Source organism: Mastomys coucha, unplaced genomic scaffold, assembly GCF_008632895.1.
Source record: "Mastomys coucha isolate ucsf_1 unplaced genomic scaffold, UCSF_Mcou_1 pScaffold22, whole genome shotgun sequence".
Classification (NCBI taxonomy): Eukaryota; Metazoa; Chordata; class Mammalia; order Rodentia; family Muridae; genus Mastomys; species Mastomys coucha.
This window is the reverse complement of record NW_022196905.1, coordinates 267,414,218-267,429,671: the sequence shown is the minus strand read 5'-3', so window position 1 is coordinate 267,429,671 and position 15,454 is coordinate 267,414,218. Positions and strand designations below refer to the sequence as shown.

Below are 15,454 nucleotides of genomic sequence, written 5' to 3'. Positions count from 1 at the left end.
TTTATGTCTTTCTTAAGGTCCTGTATCATCATCATGATAAGTGATTGTATATCTGAATCTTGCATTTCTGGTGTAGTGGTATGTCCAGGACTTGCTATGGTGGGAGAATTGGGTTCTGATGATGGCAAGTGACCTTGGTTTGTGTTGTTTATTTTCTTACGCTTGCCCCCCACCCCCGGCATCTGGTTACCTTTAGTGCTACCTGCCCTTGCTAAATCTGACTGGAGCCTGCCTTCCTGTGATCCTGGTTGTGTCAGAACTCCTCAGAATCAAGCTGACTCTGTGATCCTGTGATTCTGTAATTACATTTTAATTTAAATGTTTTTAGATATGTGCGTGTAATGAGTTGATTTTTGCACCTTTAAAATCTGAAATTAGTTTATTTAGTTAAACTTATTAACCTTATTCTCTTTTTCAGAACAACCTAAACCTGAAACAACAGTTGAAAACAATGAAAATCTGACCACCTCTCCTCTAAATATCAAAATCATGAAAGGTAGAGGAATACTTTGATATGTGCCTGAAACAAAACTCTGTATTCTGTTCCCACTCTTCCTATCTACTCATATCCTTATGGATGGGCTCTTCCAACAAAGAGCCTACATTATGAGCACACATGCTCTTCCTGTAAATAGACATCTGTGTAGAAGGTTTCATGATCATGATCAGAAATAGAATTTTGAATGTCGATTACCCCTTACTTCCAACCAAGATAAGTTAACTGATTTCCCTCCATGCCTTATGCATTTCATTTTCTCTGTAATGTTCTGAAATGAGAGTATATTACATCTCTATGTAATTCAAACAATAGCACAATCAAAATCAGCAATTTTTTATTGAGACAGGATCTTCTTACCAAGTAGCCACATCAAAGTTGAAAGTTGCTATACAAACAGGCTAGCTAGAACCCATACAGAGGAACTACCTATGCTTCCCACTGTGATATGATTAAAGGCATGTACCAAAATCATTCACTGCCAATCACATTTGTAGAAAGCTAGTTTGTCTCTATAAGGTAGAGTAGATAAATGAGATTGTTATATGTAGAAAATGTATGTTTTTACTATCATATGTACATCTATATACATTCTGTAATGACTGTTCTTAATTATTGTGAAAATAAAATCATGGGAAAACTTCTATATAGCTCTTAGCACTAGATTTTATAAATTGAAAATATAAACATATTAAACTATATCGGTTATCTGACACTAGTACAGAAATTAACCACAGTCTGCAGAAAAATCCCTAGAATTAGAAAGATATCTTTCCAGAGTAAAAAAGTCGATTTTAAAATTCATATGGAATCACCAGAGACTGTAACAGTCTAAATAATAATGAAATATTATTTATATAATGAAATTAACAAATGAAAACTAACAAAATAAGCGGAACACTTCATAATGTAATAACTAATTGTCTGACCGCAGGCTGGCAAAAACCTCTCACTGCTCTATTACTTTCCTTACTTATACTTTTTTTTCTTTTATTTCCATCCTCCCCAGCCACCCCATGTCAATACAGCTGCTCCCTGTGCTATAAGTAAAGCCTTGGGGGAAAGACAAACTGAATTCTAAAACTAAGAAAATGCAAACCCTTCCTTAGTCTTTCTGTTAGAGTCTTAAGGTAGAAACGAACTTATGCTGACAATACAAAATTTTGTTTTATTTCATCTTTTCTAAAATCTATTTTTTAAAAGATTTATTTATTTATTATATGTAAGTACACTGTAGCTTTCTTCAGACACCCCAGAAGAAGGTATCAGATCTCATTACGGATGGTTGTGAGCCACCATGTGATTGCTGGGATTTGAACTGAGGACCTTCAGAAGAGCAGTCAGTGCTCTTACCTGCTGATCCATCTCTCCAGCCCCCTAAAATCTATTTTTTTGTTTGTATTTTTTATTTTTATTTTTTGTTAGGTATTTTCTTTATTTACATTTCAAATGTTATCCTCTTTCCTGATTTCCCCTCAGAAAACTCCCTATGCTTTCCCCCACCCCCCTGCTCACCCACCCACCCACTCCCACTTCCTGACCCTGGCATTTCCCTACACTGGGGCATAGAGCCTTCACAGGACCAAGGGCCTCTCCTCCCATTGATCATGGACAAAGCCATCCTCTGCTACATATGCAGCTGGAGCCATGAGTCCCACCATGTATACTCTTTGGTTGGTGGCTTAATCCCTGGGAGCTCTGGAGGTACTGGTTAGTTCATATTGTTGTTCCTCCTATGGGCTGCAAACCCCTTCAACTCCTTGGGTCCTTTCTCCAGCTCCTCCATTGGGGACCCTGTGCTCAGTCCAATGGTCGGCTGAGAGCATCCACTTCTGTATTTGTCAGGCACTGGTAGAGCTTCTCAGGAGACAGCTATAACAGGCTTCTGTCAGCATGCATTACTCAGCATCCACAATAGTGTCTGGCTTTGGTGACTGTATATGGGATGGATCCCCAGGTGGGGAAGTCTCTGGATGGTCATTCCTTCAGTCTCTGTTCCACACTTTGTCTCGGTAACTCAAAAACTCTATGAGTATTTTGTCCTCCCTTCTAAGAAAGACCACACTTTGGTCTTACTTCTTCTTGAGTTTCATGTGGTTTGTGAATTGTATCTTGGGGGAGAACACACATGGCATGCACTCACTGACTTACACTCTTATAAGGCACATTTATAAAATATCATCTGCCAGCAAGGATAAATCAGACAGTCTGCTTGTGCTGGTTAACTGCCCTATGTAAATAGCTGGGGAAAGCTGTGCTTAGAAATAGGTTATTGCAGTCATCCCTGAATAATGTTGTTCTCACTTTTCAGAGATATCTAAAACTTTGAATTTAGATGGTGGAGATATTGAACTTTCAGACCATCTGTTCAAGACAATATCTGCTGTAAAGAAACTTGAGAATAAAGGTAAGGGGAGTGCTTTAATATAAGTGTTTGAATTATAAAATATTCCTTCCCCACCATTTCTGTTTACTAGAATTCTTAAACCTGTGAGCTCCTTTCCAACAATCAGCTAAATTATGTTACAAGCCTGTGTGGAGGGCTTTGCCCTTCTATATGGTAATAGGATCTTGTGCATATAACCCCTTATCTATAACCCAGCTGAACTGGTAGGTTTCCTTCCCCCTCTCACTGCTTGAGATGTCTGCTTTATGTTCCTAAATGAGAAAATAGAACACTTCATCTATAGTTCCTCTTCATGTCATCCTTACATTTCTGTTGTTGCAGCTACAACCAACACTACTATCAATGTCACTGTACTCTCCTATTCTCCTACTTTTATACAGTAGAGTATGTGTGTGTTGGGAGGCTGGATGAAGAACATGTGTGCTTTTAATTTTCATAGGCACCCACAAATATTTTGTAGCATTGCCATAATTAATAGTTGTGGCAAGAAAGTAATTAAAAACTGTATCCAAGTATCAAAGCTAATATTAGAATCTTCTGTGAGTCATTCATAATTCAATAGTGTGTTGTTTAATCTCCATGTGTTTCTGTGGTTTCTCTTACTGTTGACATTTACTTTTATTCTATTGTGGTTAGAAGGAACAAAGGATATTATTTCAACTTTCCTATGTCTGTTGAGACTTCCTTCATTTTCTAACATGTTGATAGTTCTGGGAAAAACTTCATGGTCTGATTACAACAGCGTGTATTCATTAGTGTTTTAGTGAAATGTATTATAGATGTCTTTTAGTTTGTTTAATTTATGATGTCATTTAACTCTAGTGTGTCCATGTTAATTATTTATTGTTTGTTTTCAGGACAGGGTTTTTCTGTGTAGCCCTGGATAACCTGGAACTCACCATGTAAACCAGGCTTGAACTCACATAGATCCAACTGTCTTTGCCTCTTGAATGCCTCTTGAATGGGATTAAAAGAATGTGCCACCACACCCAAGTCAATGTTGATAGTGTGTATGTGTGTGTGTGTGGGGGGGTGTATGTGGGGAAATGGGTCCATATGATACATCTAATGGTGAAAGTGGATGTGTAAGTCATTCACCGTTGCTGTGTTAGGATTCATTTGTGATTTTTGTATCTAGTAGTATTTGTTTTATGAAACAAATGTGTCTGGATGTGTCTGTGTTCAGAATTGCTATATCCTTTTTCTTAACTGGGCCCTTCAAGTAAGATTTAATTAATTTTTCTGACAGAGCAGTAAAACTTTACAGAGTTCATGAGTACTTAGCCCCATAAATTCTCTAAGGAAATTTAAATAGGAATAAATTTTAAATATATCATTATTGGTACTCCCTAGGGAGCAACCAGTGTTGCCCCTTGATGCATGTAAAACATAAATACAGTTTGAATCTACAAGAGCCCATCACAGGCACTTAGTAAAACAAAATGCCATGATGTTAAGATCAAACTCTCATGTCAGAGAATAGCATAGACAAAACAGCAGGTAGAGAATAAATTCTGTGTCATCCTGTAACAATATCCAACATTTACTAATCACTAATCATGAAATTATATGTCCTTTCGTATGGTTTTCCATTATTTCAAAATTTAAATCTTTTACCAACCTCATGTAATGGTCCTATGATTATTTATGTCTATAGATGAGGAAGTAAGGACATTAGACAACGGATAATAATATCCTAAAAGAATATAGTGGAAGGCTATGAGTGTCCCTACAATATCTATTTTTTGTCTTTTACTTTTGAGAATGTAATTTAATTACAGTGCTTCTCCTTTCTTTTTCCTCTCTTCAAACCTCCCATATACCCCCTCCCAGCTCTCCTTCAGATTCATGGCCTCTTTAGTCATTAATTGTTATTGGGTGTATATATGTATGTGTATATACCACCCCCTCTTCTGCAATATTCCCTGTGCCTTAGGTGTGAGAGTATTTTGTATCCATTGGGACTGGGCTCCCACTCTTGCATCTTTTTTTTTCTTTTTGTTTTTTTGTTAGATATTTTCTTTATTTACATTTCAAATGTTATCCCCTTTCCCAGCCTCCCCCACCAAAAAAAAAAAAAAAACCCTATCCCTCCCCCCAGCTCACCCACCCACCCACTCCCACTTCCTGGCATTTCTCTACACTGGGGCATAGAACCTTCATTAGACCAAGGGCCTCTCCTCCCATTGATGACTGACAAAGCCATTCTTTGCTACATATGCAGCTGGAGCCATTAGTCGTACCATGTGTTCTCTTTGGTTGGTGGTTTAATCCCTGGGAGCTCTGGGGGTACTGGTTAGTTCATACTGTTGTCCCTCCTATGGGGCTGTAAACCCCTTCAACTCCTTGGGTCCTTTCTCCAGCTCCTCCATTGGGGACCCAATCCAATGGTTGGCTGAGAGCATCCACCTCTGTATTTGTCAGGCACTGGTAAAGCCTCTCAGGAGACAGCTATTAACAGGCTTCTGTCAGCAAGCACTTGTTGGCATCCACAATAGTGTCTGCCTTTGGTGACTCAGGTGGGGCAGTCTCTAGATTGATTGCATTTCTGTAGTTGTCTCAAAAAAAAAAAAAAAGGCGTTTCCTTGAGAAAGGATGAAGACAACACTTACCTGCTTATCTATGGGTAATAAGGACAAATGTTTATAGGGTTTAGTAACTTAGAGGTTATAGATTCTCCTCCAGTCAACATGGATTCACTAAGCTAAATAATGTTAACAGTGCAAAAGATGAAGGCCTGGATTGTGAAGTTTCCGAGGGAAGTAAAGACTCTACAGGGATTTTTCTGTTAAGAAGCTGTAGTTCTGGTTAGCTGGGGCTGAGGAAGCAATAAATTCTCAATAAATACCACACAATAATTTCAGAGCCAATTGATATTGATATAAATTGCCCACCTAGATAAGACAAATTGCCCTGTGATTATCCATCCCTTATATGATATTCATACCTACCTGTGGCTATTTAAAGCCACCTGGAATCTGGATCATCCTGGTTTTCCTCCATCTTCCTTCCTCCCTCTCCTCCTGTCCCTCTCTGTCTCCTCCCTTTTCCCTGTCCAATCACAGGATTCTTGTATTAATATCTAAATTAATTGGGGGAAAATTCTGTTACATTTCACCCTTTCTGTTCATATAAAAAAACTTTTTTTCAAATATATATATTGAGCACAACTATTACCATTTTGTAATTCATAAAGTATACAATAGACCTAACACCCATCATTTTTGTCAATAAAATAGAACACTGTCATCTATCCTAAGTTAAAAGACATACAATTCTACGCCTGACTCATATCCTAGCTTTAGATTGCTTGCCATCTGAAAACCATCCTCTCAAATCTATATCATCTTTCCCAATGCTAAACAACTTGGGTTGGCTAGAAGACTATAAAGTAGTCTTTCAACCCTGTCAGAAATCCAAGAACGGCCAACATTTCTGAAAATATAGGAAGCCTAACACAGCTTCCAGAATTGAGACAAATTGTAGAGACAGCTGCCTATTTACACAGCCTCAGTAAGTCCGGAAGTTGGAGCATCAGTCTTCAGCCTTCTGGCCCAGGATATTCTGACAGACCTTGAAAAACAGGAATTATTAAGGACTAGCCTATTCTGTCTAGGCAGAACTAAGCTGTTCTAACCTGTAACTTGTGTTCACTCAAGGACTGTACAGGTCTACAGAAGAGATAGGCAATTTCTGCCCAGTGGCCACCTAGCCACAAAGTACCACCTCACCTAGAGGTATAGATGCTCAACTGCTTCTTTGAAACTACAGACAGGAGGCTGTTAGGAGCAGATTTGTCTCAATGAGAAGTGTATAAATAACAATAAATGTCAGATTCTGTGTACTTCTGACATTTTTGAAAGCCAGCTATCTATGTAAAGTAATCTGGACTGTTGTCCATTAACTACCCTCAGCTAAAATATCTTAAAATATCTGAAAACACCCTGACAATAAACTCAGAGCCATGAATTTGTTGTTAGACCTTTAACTCACAGGTGTACACACCTCAGACCAGTTTGTAATGGCATTTTTTGAAGGACTGGGTCCAAGCCTTGTACTTTTAAAATTTTTGTATCGATAGACAAAATTTATACCAATGAAAACCTTGATTTTGCATAAAAATAAATTCTATGCCAAAATAAGAAATTATGACTTCAATTTAGTAACAATTATAAAGATTTTTACCAAATGAGACTATGGCTACACAGCCAATTCTAGCTATTCCCTCCGTGTTCCTATTATGACCATTTCTTTTTTATTTTTTTTCGATATTTTCTTTATTTACATGTCATATGAAATCTCTTTTCCCAGTTTCCCCTCCAAAAAAAAAAGAGAAATAAAATAAAATAAAACAAAACAACAACAACAACAACAAAAACCCTGTTCCCTCCCCCTCCCCCTGCTCACCAACCCACCCTCTCCTGATTCCTGGCCCTGGCATTCCCCTACACTGGAGCATAGAATCTTCACAGGGCCAAGGGCCTCTCCTCCCATTGATGACCGACTTGGCCATCCTCTGCTACACATGCTGCTGGAGCTATTAGTCCCACCAAGTGTACTCTTTGGTTGGAGTTTTAGTCCCTGGGAGCAGCTCTGAGGGTACTAGTTAGTTCATACTGTTGTTCCTCCTAAGGGGCTGCAAACCCTTCAGCTCCTTGGGTCCTTTCTCTAGCTCCTTCATTAAGGACCCTGTATTCAGTCCAATGGATGGCTGCGAGCCTCTATTTCTGTATTAGTAGGGTACTGTCAGAACCTCTCAGGAGACAGCTATATCAGGCTCCTGTCAATCAGCACTTGCTGGCATCACAGTAGTGTCTGGATTTGGTGATGGACTATGGGAAGGATTCTCAGGTGGAGCAGTCTCTGGATTGTCCTTCCTTCAGTCTCTGCTCCATAGTTTGTTTTTGTAACTCCTTCTATGGTTTTTTGTTCTTCCTTTTAAGGAATGAGGTATCCACACTTTGGTCTTCCTTCTTGAGTTTCTTGTGGTTTGTAGATTGTACTTTGTGTATTACGATCTTCAGGGCTAATAACCACTTATCAGAGAGTGCATAACATGTGTGTTCTTTTGTGATTAGGTTACCTCACTCAGGATGATATTCTCCAGATCCATCCATTTCCCTAAGAATTTCATAAATTCATTGTTTTTAATAGCTGAGTAGTACTCCATTGTGTAGATATACCACATTTTCTGTATCCATTCCTCTGTTGAGGGACATCTGGGTTGTTTCCAGTTTCTGGTTATTATAAATAAAGATTTTTACCTAATGAGACTATGGCTACACAGTCAATTCTAGCTATTTCCTCCCTGTTCCTATTATGACCATTTCTTAATTCCCCAGAAAAGCAACCTTAGAATAACTCCTTCCAGCTCCAAAGCCCAGGGAACTGGGATGACGACTCTCTATAACTTCTTTAAGCTGAATATGTTGAAATGTTTTTGAAGGGCTGGGGGAGGGGAAGGTAGGGGAAATGTATCTTAGTTACTTGTGGACTTAGTTACTGTCATACTGGTATCTTTTAAAGTTCTTTCTCCGAACTTTGTATATAGCATTCCCACATATTATTTGAGACAAAAGTGCTGCATATAGCGGGTCTGGAGTCACAGTATGTTGGCAGACTGGCAAGCAGCTAACCATCTCTATGCCTCAGTCTCCCTAACACTGCAGTACACCTCTCCCAGCTCTGCTCTCTTGTCATTTGAAAATTACTTATATAATGAACTTCAGTAAAATATCAGGTAAAGGGAAAGGCTGAAAAAAGTCTTTTTCTGCTTGTTTATTGAATGCTTGAGTGCTGAAAGGAAGCTGTGTTTTAGTAGCTGATGTATTTCTAGTACCTCTGAGTGATTTTGTTTTTGCTTTTCAGAGCTTTCTAAAACCAAAAACTTAGACAAGGGAAATTCTGAAGATGTACAAGTTCTGTATATGACAACCTCTGCTATAATGGAACTTTTGTTAAAAGGTAAAGAAGCCATTGTCATTTAGACATGGGAAACAGAACACTTATTTTCCCACTGTTTCTATGTACCAATACTTTCAACCTCTGGGCATTTTCAGTATACAGAGAATATTACAAGCACAGAATGTGTTCCAGTATTTTTTCTGTAAATAGACAACTGCGTGGAGGGCTTTGTGGTTCTGCACAGTAGCAGAATCCTATGTACAGATTCCTTCTTATCTCTAACCCATGTAAATTGATGTGTTTCCTTTACCTCTTACATCCTTAATATTCATCATGACATTATGAAGCATGAATATTTGATAGTTCCTCAGTAATTTTTTAAAAAGCACCTTTATATTTGTACAATCAGCTGTGCAATCAACATCATTATAATTTTTTCTTCTGCTACTTTGTACTTATACAGTAGAGTTTGTTAGTGGAGTGCTTGGATTCAGGACCTATATGTTTTTAATCCAATCAATATTCCAATGGAGTATCTACATATCCATTCTAGATAATTGTTGTTAATAACTATGGAAGTTTTCTGATTATTAACACTAGACATTTTAGGGATCCTAAATATCAGCAAGATGAAATTACACTGATCAGTTGTCAATAGGACAGAAAGTGAGCTAAAGTGTCTGAGAGACTTCCTTGGGTCCCAAAGTTATGGTGCAAAGCTCTTTAGGCTACAGAAATTGTTCTGTAGTTAAAAAACAGTTACAGTACAAGAAAGAATTACAGAATTTAAATCCTAAAACCCTTGTGAAATGCAGCATACTTATGACCACACAGCTGTAATTCCAGGTTGCAAAACAGAGACTGGCTTCCCAGAGCAGGCTATTGAAATTAGCCACATAGACTGGTTCCAAGCTTGATAAGTAGACACCGCTTCAACAAATAAGATAAAGGAGTAAAGAAAGAAGAGCCTCCACAAACACCTCAGGCACATGTCTGCACAAACATCTGCACAAAAACACATACATATATACATTCACATTACACACATATATAGATATAAAAAGATAACAGAGACAAAGTCCATTTCAAAATCATTTGAATCTAGAGAGAGAAAGTCAATCCTGAAAACATAAAACAGGAAGCATTATCAGACTGAACAGGTTATATTTAGAAATATACATGTTTATACATGTATGCCCCCAGTAACAGTGGAAGAGAAAAGCTGTGAATTTGAGAGAGAGAGAGCAGAGAGGTATATATGGGAGAATTTACAGGGAATAAAGAAAATGGATAAACATTGTGTTTAAATTATAATCTCAAAAATAAAATTAATGAAATATTAACAACAAAGTAAGGAAGGTGTTGTACTAGTACCAAACTGTGGTAGCAAAAGCATTGTGGTTCTGGCAGTAGTCAGACAACATAGACCAGTAAGTAGCAGAGAATCCAAAATGACACTCCCACCTACGTGGTCAAGAGTACCCAGACCACTCAGATGAAAAGGCAGTCTAACACATACGATGCAGGGAAAACAATATCCCAAACAGAAGGGTGCCCAAGTCCCCCCCCACAATAATAATTTCAACATAAATCAAACTCCTTTTTTTCTTGATGGAATGAGTGCTAAACTGCAGAAATATTAGACAGAAATGTAGTGGAAACTTACAGGCTACTAGACTTGACTTTGTATTTGGGGTTGGCATAAAACACACAGACAAAAAATAAAAATACACAAAAATTAGGCTCTGTTGCAATTTAAATTTTCTATATGTTTATTGAAAGAAACAATGGTCGTGCATTGCCTGCTGAGGTGCGTGTCCTTCCTGCCTAGGAACAGGCTTTGATCATGTGTATACTACCAGGGAGGATTCTGTCTCATGGAACTGGCCTCAAAGGCAATCACAAGTAGTTGTTCATATACAAAATTGTCATGCCACTATTGCACCAATGACACATCTTACCTAGACCAGACATTGTTTTAACTTACACGGAACAGATATGGGTCAGGCCATTAATAAGTTCTCTTGCCAGCAACCATCATACCATCTTCCAGCACTATGGAAACTTACCAAGAACGTATGAGTTTCCAGTTTGTTCCGTCTTATTATTCTTTGTGTCATAGAATTAAAGTGTGTGGGGTTTATACCATGAGGTGTTAACATCACATCCTCCCAGGTAACCAAGAGCAGTAAGCTTATCCTGTATTTTTGCCAAACAACTTAAATGGGATATCTGTGTCACCCTGACCAATTGGTCCAAGAAACATTTCAAAGAGATGTCTGAAAAAAGTTATGGGTGCAAAGATGGGAATTAAGGAGACATGGTTTTGCTACTGCAATCATGAACACATGGTAGCTTATGGATAGTAGCCAGGATTGGGCCTTTCAGCTGTCCTTCAAAAATAGAGGAGTCCCCAGTGAGGCTCCATCCATTTTCAGAAACTAATAACTGCTAATAGTTTTAGGAAAAAGATGTAACATTTCTTTATTGATGTAGCCACTAAGGATTGATGTGTAAGGTAAGAGAGAGAAAGGAAAGGGACACCAGAAGGTAATAGGAAAGAGAATATAATAATAATAATAATAATAATAATAATAATAATAAATCTCTACATATTTATAAAACTTTCAAAACTAAAGAAAAATTTTATGAATAAGTATAAGTATAATTTTATTTAATAGAAAAGTTAAAAAATAATAAAAAAATAAGAGAAAAATAGCAACTGAATAAAAAGAAAAAAGTATTTTATTTATATCTGACAAGGATTCCTATCCAAAAATGCAATAATAGATCTAAATGTAAACAAAGCTGAGAAATATTCTCACAGACATTTTCTTCTTAACAAATTTTGCAATAGCCACCTTAATGTGAAGATATGATGCATATGCCTAAGCATGAGAGGAGTCAACCTCATATTACAAAGACATAATACCCATGCCCATTATATGGCTATTATTAGCAGCCAATGGATAAATGGAGGAAGCTAAAGAGAAATGCCATTTACAAGTGTGTGAGAAAGAATAGCCCTGTGGGTGCAGCCTGATAGTGTTTATAAAAAGATTTAAAGGGGGGGTATGTTTTATGGAGGTGTGGTGAGATGTAGGGGAAGGGGGTGCCTCAGCAGGCCCATGCTGAGGTCAGCTACACAACGGTATAGTATAGAATAGAGTTTATACAGGGTATGGGGAGGGGAGTTGAGAGGGTAATAGAGGCAGAGAAAAGCAGAGAGAGAGAGAGAGAGAGAGAGAGAGAGACAGAGACAGAGACAGAGACAGAGACAGAGAGAGACAGACAGAGAGACAGAGAGAGAGAGAGGTAGAGGAGTAGAGGTAGAGGCCGGCTATGAGCACGTAAAGAGGGGGAAAGGATGAGAGGACAGAGCAGGGGCCGGCAAGCAGAGCAAGAGCAAGAGAGCAATAGGGGCAAAGGAGAGAACAAGAGAGAGAGGAGGGGGCAAGCAGCCCCTTTTAGAGTGGGTCAGGCCTGCCTAGCTGTTGCTGGGTAGCTGTGGGGCGGAGCTTAGACAGAATGCTAACACAGCCTGTAAGACTGATAGGTGATAAACACATTCAACCAACAAGGCATGGTGAGACCATGCCTGAAAGTTGTCAGAAACAAGATGGTGAGATGGTATAGCTTAGGAGTGTAGTTCTTACCTTGCATACAAAATGTTCAGGTTCAGTTCCCAGTACTTGAAACAAATAAAAAGGTAGACCAAATATAGGCAAAGTGGCCAAGAATTATGACAGGGTATCTGGGGTTAGCAGGAGTTTATATGACAAATGGGTAAAGCCACTTGTTGCCAAGCCTGACAGGAGTTAGTCCTTTGGACGCACATGGTAGAAAACATAGAACTGGATTCTGCCAGCTTTCCTCTAACACAGACAACTTGTACAAGGTGTCGACTGAATTCCAGTGGTATTGAGCAGCTTCCCTCATGTCATCCCTGCCATCTTCAGCAGAGGTAGCCTCAGTCTCAGTAACCATTCTCTACATTTTAAGTCTCTAATTATAAAGAAAATATAATGGACTCCTTTTGTGTGCTGAACGGAAATGAAAAAGGATATACGGCTGTCTACCAGAACATCTACCTTTGGATCTGAGGGAGAACAGACACACATTGCACAAACAAGCACCCGATTTGGTGGATAGAGGTGTGAACATTTTATGCTTGTGCAATAAATACATTGTAGAAAATGCTTACATCTAAACTTGGCCAGCTAACTTTGAGAAATGACTCTCTAACAGACCAATATTCTACATTTTATTTCAGGACTCATCCCCTAGTAAAGAAATACTGAATCTGTATTTTATTGTACTTTCTTTTTATCACATTTCCAAACATATACACTATACCATTTCTTATTTATCTATTATCTCCACTCCTTTTTGCACCTTTTCACTGTGGAAATGTCAGCTTGTATTTAAAAGCAGAGACAGGCTTATGGAGAGGTTGAAGTATACCTGAAAATTGGCATTTTAGTCACTTGTGGATGTGTGTGATGTCATACTGGTATCTTTTAAGTTATTTCTCATACACGTATATATGACATTTCTATGTGTTATTTGAGACAAAGGGGTAGAATATGGCAAGAGCAGAGTCACGTTCAGTATGTTGACAGGTTGGCAAGCAGATAACTAACTGTCTTCCTGTCTCAGTCTCTCTAATGCTGGAAATGAAATACAGGCATGTGACAAGTGTCTCATCACTATTCTCTGTTACCTGACTTATACTCTGAGAGTATCCTTTAATCAAATATCAGATATGATACAGGGCTTATTAGAAGAGAGTCTATTTGTGCTTGTTACCTGTCGACGTGATTGCTGAAAGGTGAATGTGCTTCAGAAGTGGTTTATTTGCAGTACCATTGACTGACATTGTTCTTCCTTTTCAGAGCAAGCTAAAATTAGGAGCTTAGAGAAGAAATTAGTTAAAGGATCAGAAATTCTGTACAAATCAGCCACTTCTATGACGAAGTTTTTCCTTGAAGGTAACAGAATCTCTGACATACAGAGGTGTAAAACAGAACTCTGTTCTTTTCTCACTGTTTCTATTTTCCAGGATCTTCAACAAGTGGACCCTCTTCTTAGTCTCATCGTACTCTTACTATTATCTTATTCTTATCTTCCTTATTCTTTTTTTACTTGACTTACTCTATTAAAATTAGCTTTTATAAGATGTTAAGTAGACAGACAGAATTTATTCATGGTTCTTAAGTGTCATAGCTGATAAGCCTCTGCCTAATAATAACATAGCTGAAAGAGACACTGTCTTCAGAAAATGTTATTGAAAGACCTTGTTCTCATATTTCAGAGCCACCTAAAGAGAATAAAAAGAAAAGAAAGGAAAGAAAGATTGTTGTTAAAAGTCCACACATTCTGCCTGTCACTACTACACAAAAGCACACGCTCAAAGGTAAAGGAGTGTGAGCAGCACAGATGTGAGCAGTTGTGAGCTCTGTGCCAGTCCCACTGTTTCTACCAATCTGCTAACCTCAACTAAACATGTTCCATGATGGCATAAGTAGGTATATTTGTATCTTTCATCCCTCACATCTTTCCTTTTTTTTGTATGATGCTCTTAAAGGAGAATGTGCTGTAATGCATTCAACAGTTGCTTCTTACAATGCCCTTTAAATCTTTAGTGTTAAGTAAAGAGTTGGCCATCAGAGCTGTGGTACCATTGTTCTTAGTTGTCTTATTTGCTTATGTTTCTATCAAATAGAGTGTGTGGTTGTTGGATAATGGATATAGATGCTTTTAATTTTAAGATGTTGGCAGTTTATTTGAAAATTACTGTTAATAGTTCTGCCAGTAAATAAACAATAACCTATTTCTAAGTATCTTCTCCAGGAATAGACTTTATAAATTTGAAATGTGAATGTTGCATAACATTGTTAATAGTCAATACATTAAGAAATAAAGTGTTCTAGGAAAATGCCTAGAATCTCAATGGTATTTTGCAGAAATATGAAATACCCCATTTCAAAATTCACATGAATCTTAGAGATCATAATAGTCTAAATAATCCAAAAAGAACAAAATAAAGACTTTTTAACTTTAAAACTCACTAACAAGGTACAGCAATGAAAGCATTATGATTCTGACTTACACACAGGTGGCATTTTCTTGATTAATGATTGATATGGAAATGGCCTACCCAGTGTAGGTGGTACCAGCCCAGGCAGGTGGTCTTTAGTTGCATAAGAAAAGCTAACTGAGTAAGCCATGAACAAAAGGGGGGCAGTCTCTGCTTTATTTCCTGCCTCCAGCTTCCTACCCTCTTTCAATTTCTGCCTTGGCTTCTGCCTATGAGGGAATGATCAGAGTCTGTGAGTCAAACAACCCCTTTCTTCTTTTAATCATGGTCTTTCTCACAGTAATAGAAAGCAAACTCGAACATCAGGCTAGACAGAATCTATTCCAGACTGTTAAGTTTGTTCCTAAATACCTGAGAATGCCTATTCACAGTACAATGAATGACTTTGTTCTCACTTTTCAGTGCAATCTGAAATTAGTAACTTAGAAAAGCCAGTTGTTAGAGGAATACGTGTTCTGTTTTGTTTTTTTGTTTGTTTGTTTCTTTTTATTAGATATTTTCTTTATTTACATGTAAATTTCTCCATTCCTAGTTTCCCCTCCAAAAA

The 15,454-nt window shown here is 37.9% G+C and overlaps 1 protein-coding gene across 1 annotated transcript in view; it reads left to right on the top strand.

Annotated features, from left to right (window-relative positions):
- The window catches only part of LOC116067896 (coiled-coil domain-containing protein 7-like), a 138,124-nt gene extending 123,887 nt beyond the window's left edge, over window positions 1–14,237 (top strand). Inside the window, exons 25-29 of the mRNA XM_031336897.1 lie at window positions 419–496; window positions 2,808–2,903; window positions 8,772–8,867; window positions 13,703–13,798; window positions 14,122–14,237. Of these exons, the coding sequence (XP_031192757.1) occupies window positions 419–496; window positions 2,808–2,903; window positions 8,772–8,867; window positions 13,703–13,798; window positions 14,122–14,237 (482 nt within the window). The remainder of the gene's footprint in view (window positions 1–418; window positions 497–2,807; window positions 2,904–8,771; window positions 8,868–13,702; window positions 13,799–14,121) is intronic.
- The last annotated feature ends 1,217 nt before the right edge of the window (window positions 14,238–15,454 follow it).